This window comes from Acanthopagrus latus, chromosome 18 (genome assembly GCF_904848185.1).
Source record: "Acanthopagrus latus isolate v.2019 chromosome 18, fAcaLat1.1, whole genome shotgun sequence".
Classification (NCBI taxonomy): domain Eukaryota; kingdom Metazoa; phylum Chordata; class Actinopteri; order Spariformes; family Sparidae; genus Acanthopagrus; species Acanthopagrus latus.
The window spans coordinates 27,568,173-27,582,853 of NC_051056.1; the positions used below are offsets into that span (position 1 = coordinate 27,568,173).

The 14,681-nt window shown below is 41.3% G+C and overlaps 1 protein-coding gene across 1 annotated transcript; it reads right to left on the reverse strand.

The window, feature by feature from the left end:
• Nucleotides 1-2,307: 2,307 nt before the first annotated feature.
• slc30a9 (solute carrier family 30 member 9) lies at nucleotides 2,308-14,086 on the reverse strand. Its single transcript, XM_037077749.1, has 18 exons — nucleotides 13,953-14,086; nucleotides 13,371-13,520; nucleotides 13,075-13,272; nucleotides 11,943-11,990; nucleotides 11,739-11,838; nucleotides 11,376-11,468; nucleotides 11,142-11,224; nucleotides 10,335-10,393; nucleotides 10,155-10,222; nucleotides 8,782-8,940; nucleotides 7,711-7,846; nucleotides 7,594-7,633; nucleotides 7,420-7,491; nucleotides 7,070-7,177; nucleotides 6,702-6,867; nucleotides 6,009-6,138; nucleotides 4,926-5,039; nucleotides 2,308-4,785 (listed from the first exon to the last, which is right to left on the reverse strand). The coding sequence occupies exons 2-18, from the start codon at nucleotides 13,477-13,479 to the stop codon at nucleotides 4,741-4,743; spliced, it is 1,728 nt and encodes a 575-aa protein (XP_036933644.1). The 5' UTR covers nucleotides 13,480-13,520; nucleotides 13,953-14,086; the 3' UTR covers nucleotides 2,308-4,740.
• Between the last annotated feature and the right edge of the window lie 595 nt (nucleotides 14,087-14,681).

The following is a 14,681-nucleotide window of genomic DNA, read 5'->3' on the forward strand; positions in this document are numbered from 1 at the left end:
ATGAAGGTGATGGTCCGCCATGAAGACGTCCTCTCCCGCACCTGTGATTGAAACAGCAAAACCAGATCGATTATTCAGAGAGAGAGAGAGAGAGAGAGAGAGAGAGAGAGAACAAAAAAATAAAAATAATTACCACGGTGCGTAAAAGTCAGCAAAAAGGTTAACGAGGTTTGGTCCCCCGCGTGGATACATGGGAGGTGATTACATTTGCTGCACAACAATCTCGTTCCTTTAATTCAATCCCGCAGCGGAGAGTGATGGGGTTTGGGGATTTTTATAACCACAGGCTCGTGGTGGTGATGGTGGTGATGGAGGGGAGGCTGCATGAAAATCTGAGACCCCAACCGTGCAGGTTTACTGCGCCCCCCATCTGTGGGCTGCTGGAGGTGAAAAGAAAAGAAAAGAAAAAAAAAACAAAAAACAGGATGCATCGAAAAATCACACAACACACAACACACACACACACACAAAAACACACACATCTACATTTTTCCTCTCTTTTTAAATGAAGAGTAGAACGATTATGAACGTGAAGGTGTCGATGTGATGTGCGGGAGGCTGCGGGATGTGTTGTTTTGTTGTTGGTATTTTTATGGTGGCCAGGCGCGTCTCGACGCACGTTTCCTTCACAACAACGAGCCCAATCAGCCCGATGATCTTATTTCTCTTAATGAACGTGCACAAGCTTTTCTCTCCCTCTTCTTCTTCTTCTCTTTGTGAGGAGGGGGAGACATGAGACAGGAAAACACGATGGGCAGTGGCGCTGGAGCACAGCTGACTCGGGGAATGATATGAACGAGACATGACACTGATATATGCGCGCAACACCCAACATGTGAAGATACAACATTCAATGGTGTTAAAAACCTGCAGTGGAGTTTGTCCCGCATTGTCTCCGCTCTCCGGGGTGTCGCCGAAAACAACAACAACAACAAAAAACCCTCATTTCAGTCGAGTAGTCTAAGCGTGGTCCAGCCGCGGTGCTGTGCGTAATGTTTTGAATGGTCGGTCAATGCGCAGACTGGTTGGGAAATGACTGTTTTTATTGACGTCAGCGTACAGGCGAGTCTCCCCCCTCCTCCCCATCTCTCTCTCGTCCCTACAACTGCACCATCTAATGGACTTGTGAGTTTACATTCCAGTCAACCATCTGAGACTCTGAGCAGGAAACAGGCTTCCAAGAAGGAACATCTGGGCTGCAATGTGTCCACCTCTGCACGGCTCCGGACGGGTTCAGGTGACTTTAAAGGACACGTTCAACCTAAATTAAAAAAAATGTCGTTCAGTCTCACAAGTACTGATGGAAAGTAAGGTGAAGTTTTAAAGTCCACCCTCTTTTTAACGTAAATCAGCATTGTGATTTTCTCTTAATTACCTCGAGTTGATGGGGACTTGTCTTAATGGCTCTCTAAAGCTCAAACGATCATGGCTGAACTAGAGGTGCTGCAGCAACTAAGCTGTAACACAAGCCGAATTAACAAGAAGGCCCAAATGATTAAGAATTCATGAGAAACAGTGCTTCACAAAGTTTGTAAAGTTTCTTTTAACTCAGCAACTCCAAAAATTGTGCGTTTTTCTAAGGGAGTCTGGAGAGTTCCCCTCCTTCACCTGCTAACTGTAGTTGATGTGGTTTCTAAAATTTGCTGCAGTGCAAAATATTCCTTAAAATGTCAGTGATTCTTAATAACAATGAGACAAATGTCGTGCATCATTTACTATGACATCATTATATTGGTGTGACCTCTACGCACTGCTAACTGCGACTGACTTCCAGAGTTCCTGTTCCCGTTGTAATCCAAGTCTCCAAAATCCAAACGCTCCCAAGCTGAAATGAAAACACGATGATTTAAAGCCTGTTTAAAGCCACTTTGAGGGAGTTACTGACAGCAGAAATTAGAGGACAGGTTACTGGAAGAACCGCTGAGAACTCAAAGAATTTCCTACAGGAGATTTTTCCTCCTTGATCAAAATTTCACTTCTGCTCTTTGTCATCTGAGGACGATACGCTTCCTGCTTACTGAGAGTTAAATGATTTTTGTTTTGCTGTGAAGCTCCAGAAAGGTTTAGTGGATTATGAACTTAATTCAGCTTTTAATAGGCATGAAGGTGTCATGACTGAACTTGTAGATTTGTGTGGACATATCCTTTAAAAAGGTGTGCTATTTAAGAATTGGCCACCTGTCAAGTACTCGGGAAACATCTCAAGACGTTGACAGTAGAAGTAATTTATAATGTTTAAGACGTACACTGGGGGGAGACAAAAAAAAAAGAGCTCCAACAACATGACAGAAAAAAAGGAAACCAAAGTAATTTAATAAATTATTTCAAATTTATTCCAACTCCTTCAGCAGTGGCAACATAGTTATTATAACCAAAGGGAAAATATTACACTATTAACACCTTCAAAAATATATATGTCCAACCAACCAACCCCCCCAAAACAGATGAGATGAAATGACTCCGGCCCTCCTGAAGCGCAGCGACATGCTGAGCTGTGTCCACGCTGCAGCCGTGACACCAGACGCAGGACGAGAAGTAAAAGCAGTCAGTCGCTGCGTGTTTTATAGAGATTACAGCAGAAACACCAAGTAGATTATTCAGCAGATTATTTGGTACACGTACTGTACAGGGTGACGTCAGGAACGATCTGAATAATGACATTTTTATAATGAGAGTACAAATATTACACTTCAGTATGACTCAGGGTGATTTAATGTGGGAGATGTCATCAGTTCCTGTTACTGAACTTTAACAAATGATCAAGTTAGTGTGACGTCACGCAATCAGATCATAATTTTAAAAAAAATCACCTGTTGAGAAAGTTCACACCTTTACTAATGCATGTCAAGTCAGCTGTTACATAAAAGTTTATTTATGTATCTGCAGCTACTGAAACTACTGAACGGAGCTCCACAAAACTTGGATCAAGGACGAGTCCCGGTCCAGAACAGATGGCAGTAACTTGTGGTGTGGATCCAGATAAAGAGACGGATCCAGGAACATTTTTCATTCATTTCTCAGGTGGATCTATTTTAGGTGGATGGCATCTATAAGCGAGTAAGATTTGTTGGGAATCCAAATCCAAATCTGGATCCAGCCAATTTAAACATGTTTTCTTCAAGGTTTGAATGTGGAGTCTGCGGGGCCTTGGCGGAGGTATACGCTCTACTGAGTACATTCTAGTGTTTCATATGTAAATGTTTGATGTCTCTGATAGCAGGTGCAACATGTAAGAATCACCCATCTGTTCAATTCATACTCAAAACAAAAAGGCGGCAGCGTATCACCAGACTTCACCGCTAACTGTGGCAACCCTCGGCTGGTTAGCTCAGTTATCCACAACTAAATTCTTATGCACTGTCCCTTTAAAGACAAAAGTGGCACTGTTCATGGATCTTAACGTTATGAAAGTGGAGTCCAGCTAATTCTGTCGTCACACGTCGTTTAATGTGACTGAATGAACAGATGTGAATGTGCCTCCCCTCATGTGTCAGCGGTGAGAAACAGGAAACGTGTGACACATCCTGCGTTAATCATCCCGAGTCATGTCATCACTTTACGTATACGAGTTGTTTACTTATGTTAAAGTGCTGCCGACGTTTTTGTGCGGACTGTGGAGCTCAAACGCTCGATGAAGCCGGTCGGATTCGGGGGCTGGTCCGTTTGTTTTGGTACATTTTCTCATCACAGACCATTTATTTACACCGTCTGTTAAAAAAGAAAACAAAAAAAAAAGGGGGCAAAGATTTTTCGCATCTCTCCAGCACTTCCATCTTTGGAACAATACAATCACTCATCTGTTGGTAAGCAGCCAAACTCCCAAGACAAAAGTTACCACACCTCAAATTTAAGCAACGTTAAAGTTTGGAGCCGGCACAGAGAGAAGTGAAGTGACAGAGAGGGATGCCACAGCCTGTAATGTCATTTATGGACTTTTGTAAAGATGAACTTGTGGCTCATTAGGTGCTACTGTATTTAACATCTGCTCACTCTTCAACTCTATTGTATAGATCGAATGGAAAGTCTCACTTACACCTTTTACACACCTGAATTTGCATATTATTCTATAATCAAAATAAAATCTATTCATAAGTCTTAAACGGAGAAGCTGCAGCAGCGTCGTGCCGTCTGCACTTCCTCAGTTTTTACTTTAAAAGAAAAAAAGATTCTGACGTCTAGGAGTTAAATAAGTCTCATTTGAATATGTAGCTCTCAGGTTTCCTTTGTGCTAATGAAGGAAACACTATCACTGCGACTCAAGCATAAGGTTAAAGTAAAGTCTAGTTAATGAAACTGGTCCTGGTCCTGGTCGTGATTTCTACCAAATCCAAAACACACATTCAAGGTGGAATGTGACTTCAAGCCAACAACTGTAAGACTATACTGTCGTATCCGTGTGTGTGTGTGTGTGTGTGTGTGTGAGAGAGAAGAACTGCAACAGAGATTTAAATTTCTCTTAAAATTCAAGAAACACACACTATTGAAGTGTGAACGCGGCTCCCTGCCAGGTTGAAATCTCAGAAACTGAAGCTCAGGCAGCACAAAGAGAGCATGATCACGGCGCGGACGTCGTCTTCATGGTTGTGGTCTAATCAAGACTCGATGACAGAGACGGAGGTGTGTATGCGGCGGTCGGGATGGGAGGCAGATTGTGGAGGCGGGCTCGGCCCTGTCGTGTTTTCCTCTCGCGGGTTCTTCTGGTTCCAGCAGGACGTTCCCTCAGCACAGACCTGACGGGGATTATAGTATCTCCAAGTCTACGTGACGAACCTCTGGGTTACGTTGCTACAGAGGAACAAAAACAGGGTCACATGAAAATCTGTCTTGCAGATTAATTTTAATAATGTATGAAAATCATCCTGAAATGTTGATTCTAGGTATATTGTAGCATCAGACAGATATCGACATGTTCACTGTTTTAGCACCTTGAGTTCTTTCTCCAGGCGGTCCACCTCGGCCCCGAGGGTGTCGATGATGTTCTCCCCGTGTTTCAGCATGAAGTTCTCCAGCTCCTCTGGGGTCTTTACCTGCTGAATATCCTGCAGAAAGAAAAAACAAAACAACTTGACTTTGTTCCTACAGATGAGGAATCCAGATGTGTGTTAACAGAACAGAAGGACATTGAACATTGAACAGTAACACACGTGGATTGAAGCAGAATATCGCAAATTAATTGTTTAAAAAACTACAGATCTACTGTATTTTTTTCCATTAATTTGACGTCTGGAGTTACTAGAAATGTTTCACTCCTGCATCCGTCCTCTGCTGTGCTGGTGAGCAGAGGGCACGTTGCTTCCATCCAGCTCAATAAATGTGAAGTTTGCAGTTGCAGTAACTAAATGCGTCCCTGGAGAAAATAGTTTTTCAGCTGATATCTCTGTTATAACAAGACTGGACTAGCAAGGCAGCTTTGAGTCTACATGCACCTTATTTATTCAGTTTGGGAGCTGAAGAAAAGCTCGAGGCTGGCTGAACAGGCCCCTCGTCTCTGTTCCCAAGTCGTTACTGAGGGTCGGCTACTCGCTGGAGTAGTGAACTAAGTTTCATTACATGCAGAAATATACTGACGTGACAGATTGCTTTCCAATCATTAGTCAGCCTCATGTATGTTCATGGAATCAAAGATAAAACCAGCAAAACGTTTTTCATTTTTTGATTTGATATTCTATGTGGCTGGTAAGAGTTGTTTAATTGCAATATGACACGAGAGGCTGAGCTCTTTACGTCATCAGTGGCAGTGATGAAACTAATTAGCATTTAAGTGTGCAGACAACCATTATTACAAATTTTCTTCTTTGACATCCCGTAATTGTGATGATGGCATCAAAAAGAAAAATGTAACCGGCCTTCAATCTGTTTTTCTGTGATTCGTTGATTTGTTCCATGTATCTGTGCTGAGCACAGTTACAGAGACACATAACGTCATAAAATTAATGTTTATATCCTCCCAAACTTCACAGTGTTAACAAGCAGAGAACGATTGGAATGTAAAGTGAGAAAGGACTTACGGTGAGGATTTGGTCAATGTCTTGTTTTTCCAGATAAGACCGCGTCACCACTCGGCCGTCAAAGTCGACCTCAGCCTTGAAGCGCACTTTACTCAGTCCCAGGTCAGTGGCCTTCACGTCGTGGATGGCCCTGCGCATCATAACATAAGATCTCAGGTTGACTAACAAAACTCAGGTTTAGAGCAGAAAGTAGAAAAACTATTAGATCTCAGCAAAGAACAAAAAGGTTGTAGCAGTAAAAAAGAAGCTGATCTTTGACTTCCTGTCATGTTCATTTTCTTAAATAATCACTCAGATGTTTGGTATAAAAAATGTCAGAAATTGGTGAAAATGTTCTCAGTGCTTCCCAGAAGTCAAATATAAAGTCATCAATTGTCTCATTTTGTCCCCGACTGAAAGATGTTCAGTTAACGGTCATAGAGGAGTAAAGATAAAGAAAATATTAACATTTTCTTTATCTTTTCTTTTTACAACTTTTTTCTTAAAGGTAACTCACAGTTGAATCGATAATCAAACTGTCAAATAGCAGAAAGTTCATTTAAAATTTGGATGTTGTACATTAACATCAGTTGACCTGTTTGACCGAGACAACTGGGTTGAGTTGGGATTCACAAAACTGATCCCAGACCTGGTTCATGTTTCACAGTTGTGTGTGCATGTACAGCGGAGTGTGTCGTTGCTCTTTTTGCTGACCTCACAGCGGGGTCGTTCTCGAGGAACTCTGTCAGCTTCTGTACTCGTTCGGCCTGTATGGAGCCTCCCAGCAGGGCCTCTGTGTTGGTGTAGATGAGGAAGGATGAGACGGCGGCCAGCAACGTGCCCACGCCAAGAGAACCCAAGCTGTCATAGGTGGGATTACCTGGGACAACACAGGCAAGTTGAAAGAGAAACTTTATAAAACTGGATGATTGCCAACACTGAAACTAAAGACCAAAGTACAAATACACAGGAGAGAAAGATTATCCTGAGAGTGGCGATAAAAGAATAATAAATCATTAATCATTAATTGCATGATTTGGTACAACAGAATAATAGAGACTGAGCTTGTGTCTTTTGTTCACCTGTGAGTGAGGTGAGCCCCATGCAGCCAGCAGCCATGATGACTCCCAACACAGCAGCAGCGTCCTCCAGCAGCACGACGTTCGTACTGGGGTCCCGACTCTGCATTACTGCGCACACAAAACAATTCAGCAACGAGTTTAACACCTGAATTAAAAGTGATGTGCATCCACATCACTCCAATTTGGGGTTTATCTACTTAACACTGACATTTGTAGTCAGAAATGTGTCTCTAGCAGCATGCTGTGTTCCTGTGTTCCTACTTTCTCTCATTATATTCAAAACAAGATTGTGTTTCATTTCACAGTTTAAGTAGTTTGCAGAAATAACACAAGATTTGAGTTGTACACACCGTATTCATAAAACGAAACTCCGTTCTGGCGGGCGCTCTTCTTTATCTCATTGACGGCCACTAGTAACGTTGCTGAGGAAGGAAAATAAAAAGACATTTCATAAAAAATAAAAATAAATGCACATTCTCTCATAAATGACATCAAAAATCTACAGCTTCCTTTTCATCACCGACCTCCTTCAGACACCAGAGAGCCCGCCAAAATACAGTAAGCCTGCAACACAGGAAACGTGACACGTCGGATCATTAATATTCTTTATGTACATCGTGCGACAAACAAGAGTCACTCACCCATAACAACGATTCGATGGGTTCTGGGTGCAGCAGTCCCATGATGCCATGGTACCAGGAGAGGCCTGCGCCCATCATAAAAATGCCCACACCACTAATGAGGGAGGCGATGTAGCGCATGTTGGAGAAGCCGTACCTGGAAAACAAAAGGAAGAGAGAAATTGGTCACAGCAGCTGAAACCAGAACCGGTTCTGAACCTACAACATCATGTAGGCCACCGTTATTTTGTAAAGGATACACACAGCTACGCACGACACACAGGCTGTTTACGAAGGACTGATGGCTAAAAAAACTTACTTAAGCTGTTTTTACTTTTTTAGAGCCTCAGATAGTTTTTGGTTCACGGTTTTATTCAGGGGAGTCGCTATTTTTCCCTCTGTCTGCGTCAAAAGAAGAAATAATAGCTCAGCTAGCTTACTGTTAGCCTGCAGCTGCACTTCCAGATAATCATCCTGTCTGCACGAAGACGACTGGAAGTAACTCCGACAGCGTTGGAGATGTCGGGCTTGTTATCTTTTTCAGAGATCCTTTATTGATTTGTCTGAAAAGAGAAATCCCTGGACAGTTTTGCGATACTGAACTAACTTTTGTTTTTTTTTCTGATGAATGCCCCAAGGGTGTTTTTTGGTGTTGAACTCTGGGATCTTTATTTTTGGTGGATATCATGTGAACTTGCCAAAAACTAACCTGCACAAAATTCAACAGGATAGCTCAAGCTGTTATTGTGAACATACTGTATTGTGAAAATACTTTTTAAAGAATAATTTGAACATGAAACGAACCAATTATCTGACTGTTGCCTCTGAATTTGTAAAGATCAACATAGTACACAAAACAGAGTGCACTCATAGTGCCGCCATTTAAAGTTTAAATGAAAAATCGAATAAATCTGTGAATTTGGAGAAACGTGACACCCCTACTTTTCAAAAAAATTTAATTGGCAGTTTCACAGTTACTGATACTCAATGTTTTGTTTCCCTCTGTTGTGATAACAACCTATTATCCTTTCGGGGATTTCTCTCACTCCTCATATTCCCTCTTTCACTGTATAGTCAGTTGTTGTTGCTTACGGATGGCCTGCGTCAGGGTTGCGGACAGACTGGCTGATCCCCAGGGCGAGCAGAGCCTGGTTGCAGGTGTCGGCCAGGGAGTGGATCGCCTCGGAGAACATGCTAGCTGATCCAGTGTAGACCCAGGCCAGGAGCTTGAAGAAGAAATTCAGCCCATTGCTGAGGAGAAACAAAGGGACAATCAGGCTTCTGTGGGGAAGACAGTCAAATGTCTGGAGGTTAAAGTTTAACTGAATTACAACATCTCTTTTCCACTCATCCGTCTGTAAAATATTTTAGCTTTTCTGTTCACGAATCGCAGACTTCACCCCGAGACTCAACTCCTCCCGTACTGAACACTAATTGAGTCCTGTGAGTCTTTGTGCAAATGCAGTGAAGGAAACGTTTCGCTGTTCATGTGACTGCACATGTCCTCTTAACACAATCATCCTAATCCAATATACCTCATGTGAGAAATGGTCCCGTGCACTCCCCGATACAAATGCTCACATATTTTAGATCTTTATTACCCAGTAGAGCCCGACCAATATATATATATACTGTATATATACACTGATTGGAAACTTTCATCAGATGATATTCACCAGTCACAGATCTATCAGTGCCGCCATGTATGTATGTGGGGTCAGTGTCAGCTAGTTTCAGTTCAGTCTTTGCCTTTCGAGGGAAGTGCTTAATAGTTACGGTAGTTTTATTCCTCATACTTTTGGTCTCATCTAGACAACAGCTCAACAGTTTGAGTCGGACATGTTAGTTAACTTTTCAGTGTTTTAAAAATGACAGCGTGATCAGGCTGTTGTGTAGCTCGTGCTCACAAATACTAACATTAAAATCACACTACCGCTAAGAAATCACACACAAATACTCTCCAAATACAACTGTGTAATCTTAGAAACAGTTCTACTAGATTCAGTAGTAATTGTAAAGCATGCCAAGTTGTGAATTTGCCCTCAAGCTTTTTCTGGTCCAGACAAGAAAGTCTAAACACGTTACAGGATCATTATTACAAGTTTCTTGTCCAAATTGATAAAATTGCGGGTTATAAACATTACAACAGCAACATATTGGGAAACTGGTCTGAGAAGCCAATTACGGATTATTTTTTCACACCATACAAGTATCAACAACAGCCTTTACTATCAGTCACTATCTTTCCTTGGCCGTCTGCATCGACGGTTATCAAGTTCAGTTTCCCAAAATGTTACACTCGTCTGACATGCTGCATCTCGTAACCCTGCTGAGAACAGACTTGTTGTTTCCTCTCTAATCCAATACCTCCTGCTGTGTGTGTGTGTGCGTGTGTGTAAAGTCCCAGACTGCAGAAAGACTTCACAACATTAAGACTGAAGACTCATAAGAGTAAACATACTTACATGCAAATAGCAACCATGACCACCTTCCCCGGCCCTTGTAGAAATGTCGCCCTCTTGCCTGATCGAGGCTTCATGAAACAAACAAAACAACATATACAGTCTTCAGATATGGAGTCTGCAGTGTGCCCTCTTGAGCATCTCACTTTCTCTTTGGTGAACTTTATGTTATTAAGCGCTCACCTTAGTGTTTCCCCAGAAGTCTTTGTACTCCTTCAACAGCTGCTGATTGCGGAAAATATCTGGAGGGCAGAAAACAAGAGACACAAGTCAAACCACATCAACAGTTCACAGACCAGAATATTAATAACATGCATACAACAACCAGGTGAGTTAGACAAATAAAACATTTCTATTACTGTCAAAGTTCCCATGAATTTAACATTGGCGTTTAAATGTTTTTATCACGTTTGTCTTGCTCTGTGGGTATATTTAAATTGTATTTTAGATTCCAACTTCCAGCAAAATTATTTCGGGGCATATACTAATTTTCCATCCATCAAGCACTTTATCAATTTTTATGATGCTCGTATTGAAATAAAAATGGTGCCTCCAGCTGCCTGTTTTTACAGGTAACACACCAAAACAAATGGAAATGCAGTCAGGATGGCATATTTTTGGAGGCTAAAGCCTGGTTCTCCTCCTACAATACTTGACTACACACACAAAGTTAAATTCATCAATCTACAGGCTGTAAATTTAGAGCATGAGTGTAAAGACGGACGGTGAGTAGTCGAGTCTCTGAGCTCAGCATGAGGACATTTGATGAAACCCACAACCTCCTGATAGCAGCTGCCTTTTTAAAAATACACTGACACTTTTAAATTCACATTTGAATTATGTATGTAGATGAGATGAGAAAACTGGAAGACTGGAACAATATGAAACTGACACCAGAGTGTGAAAAAAAGACTTTTGTTTTAAGACGAAATCTTTAGTATTGTATGTTCACAAAGATGCACATTTGGCCAAGGAAGCATATAAACCTACTCTCTTGTAATTCCCGCTCGACCTCTTTCCTTAGATTTCTCTCTCGGGCCAGAGCTTCATGGCTTCCCCACACGTCTATTGCTCTGACAGTCACGGAAAGAAACAGATGAAATAACAGAAGTTAGAGGATAAATCAACGAAAATTGGTGGTTTGAGCAATAATTTGCTAGAACACATATTGTGTTGTATTCTTGACATTTCTTCAGGTTTAAAGCAGAAAGGTGCAGAACTAACTTTGCCTCCACGTCTGACCGCAAAAAGACAGTGAAAGCCTCCGTGTCGTCGTGGGGGCTTCGCCTTCGGATCTTTCGAAGCTGTTCCAGATCACTGGGAACACACGAGGGAAGAAAAAGATTAAGGACGAACAGCGTTAAACGATGTTAGGCAGCCTAATATCAGTAAATCACGACAGCGTGTTCACTTATTAACTCAAAGGAATTTGTGTCGGGGTCTGAAAGCATCACAGCTCCTACTGACTAACATTTCACAGGCAGATGAACAGATGATAATTTAGCTCTGTAGTGATGACTGTCTAATGTTGCTGCATATACTGAATAATTTAAACGTTTTACAGATTGTATGGGAAACAGTCGTTACCTTGGTTTGAGGCAGAACTCATTCATGGCTCTGACCGCGGTGATGAAGTTGTTTTGAGTGTACTTCGCTCCATATTCCCTTTTCTTCAGGACTGCTCGAACTTTATGCGACAACAGAGAGAAATTATGACACAGTTTATATCTGTATCTTAAGAAACTTAAAGTATAGCAAAAATTAAGAGTTTAAAAAGATGTTGTTAATTACCTTTCACTTGAATAGTTTCAGCTTTAGTCAGCCCCTGAGGTGTCGGCTCTGCGAGAGGAGACATTCACAATTAATGACTGAAGCATACTAAAGCAAAAAGTCTTCTGGGAGACTGAATTTTTCTCAGCATCCCAACTTACCGGAACTATTTCCTGGTTCTAGTGTTGTCAGGGCATGCAATTAAAAAATAAACAAGACAATAGCAGTTTTAAAAGGAAAATAATAAACATTAAGGAAGACAATACAAGACCACACAGATAACTTTACAACCACAGCCAGATAAAATGGGAAACTGAACATTATGATCTTGACCTGGTGTGTAGAAACAAACCTTCAATCATGATCAATTACCCAACATTAACAATATGAGTGCTGAAAACCACTTACTGCCCTAGAACCCAAACAAAGCAAGGATGAATGAGACAACTATGCAGAATCTGTAACTTCTTAAACCACTTTTATATACTTGTTTTTATGTGTTGTCGACCTTTTCAACTGATTTTTCCTTTTACTGCTCTTAGTCTGTTTATCTGTTCTTTATTCCTCCCACTTGATGTCTTATTTGTTCTGTTCATACTTTCTTTACTTGTTTATTTATGTTTATCTATCATCCTTTATTTGTTTGTACTGCTCTTAATCTTTTTATCCGTTTTTAATTCCTCTGATGTGATGTCATCCTCTTATCGTCCCTTATTGATTGTAATCTTTTATCTTTACATTAACATTTCGGGCATTTACCCAATACCTTTCCTCTCTCTTTTTTTTCTGTGATATTGCCTGTTTTACTGTTTTCTTCGTTTTACTTGCATTGGTTTATATTGTCTTTTTGTGTTTTTACATTTTCCGCTTTGCCTTTTTGTTTTTAACACACTTTAAACTCAGCTGCCTTATGTTTGGCTTGACTGTTGAGTGTTAATTCTGTAATATCATCTTCCTCAGTTTCCTGCTTTTGCTCGTTTGTCAAAGAACTTTGAAAACTCTGTTTTTCAAAGGTGCTATAAATAAAACATGTATTACATTATCATATCAAAAATTACCCGTCGCTGCCACTACTGCAGCACATTCACAGGAGAAACACTGAGCGTCAACATGTCAACAACCTCTGCCGTGTAAGGACACATCAGTTCTTCACCTGATGGAGATGGGGTGGCTTTGATCGCAGCAGACAGGACCTTCTCTGCTGACGGAGCATCACCTGAGGCTGACTGTGGAGGACCGTCTTTACTGCTGCCAGAGGTAGAGTAGTAGTGCACCTTGCCCAGCCCTAGAGAGGCAACACGGCAGTCTGGGAGGCTGAACCACAGGCTATGGATGCCTCCACTCTGCCAACCTGAGCAACACAATGTGTGATAATAGTCTGATTGTGCACAGTGAACACACACTAACACAACCAGTAGAAGTGTGTCATAACATTAACAGCCTCCTCACCATGACACTGCTTGGGGAACCTCGGGGTCCGCTGGGACAGAGGCGCCCTGCGCTGCAAGGAGACCCTGCAGAGGACGTGCCATGGTCTGTGGGCCAGGCTGGGGAACATCCTCGCTGTAGCAGGGCTCGGTTCTGAAGTGCAGGAACGTGCTGTGCGGGGTAGCAGATAGCCCGGTCACTGTCACGTTTAAAGCTGCTCGATATAACTCAATTCAGACAGATTAACTACACAGACACCTCGTCTAAAGACAGTCTCGTCACGTTAGCATGGCTACAAACAGACTAATATCTTTAACTCAGCTGACATTTGTGTCTAAGTGAAATGGCTGTCAACGATAATCACTTGGCTGGTCAACTAATGCCTTCGCCGGCCGGCTAACGCTAAAGCTCAGCTACAAGCTCTGCCGACCTCGGCGGCTGTGGAGCCACAGACTCGGCTAACCTAGCTAGTTAGCTAGCTAGCAGAAAGCTAACATTGTCATCCGGCGTCAGTAACAAGTGCTGTATAACATTTTAATTTCCACAAAACAACACTGCAGCTGGCTACTGAGTACACACAACGTTACTGACGGAAGCCTTTACCTTTCTACGGTGATGTTTGTGCAGCATAGTCTGTGTCCATTTTGAGAATCTATGACAGGACTGATGTTAACGCCGCTATGGACGCACCGTAAGTGCTACAAACACACACACGTGACCTATGACACAGCGGTGACGTCACCGGTCTTCTCGCGAGAACGTGATCAGCTCCACTGTTATGTCAGCTTGTCTCGCGATTAAACCGCTGTGCAAACAAGGTCATTCATACAGAGAGCCTCTCCTGTCTCTACTTTATCATACTGTTAACAACAACAACAACAACAATAATAATAATAATAATAATAATAATACAAGAATGAATACACAATCTGTTTAAATTATCTTAAAACATATATATATTATATATATTATAGATTGCATACCGCATCAGAGCCAAAGTAGCTCTTTTTAAAATGTAATTATTTTTTATCGACTATAATATTTAAAAACACTAATTATGATAATGAGAAAAATGTTTGATATTGAATCTGATTATCAGCCGACTCATTTTTACTTCATACCGTCTTAGGAACTTTAATCTATAATAATATAATGTAATATAATAATTGTTTTACATTTTTAATAATCAACACTGAAGTATCTGGTAATAATAACTGTAAGAAATAAAACTTATCTATATAGCACCTTTCTTAAAAAGGTTAAGGTTCTTTAAAAGTGATTTAAAAAAAGGCGATGCATATAAAAAACAGATTACAAAAAACAGTTTGAGAA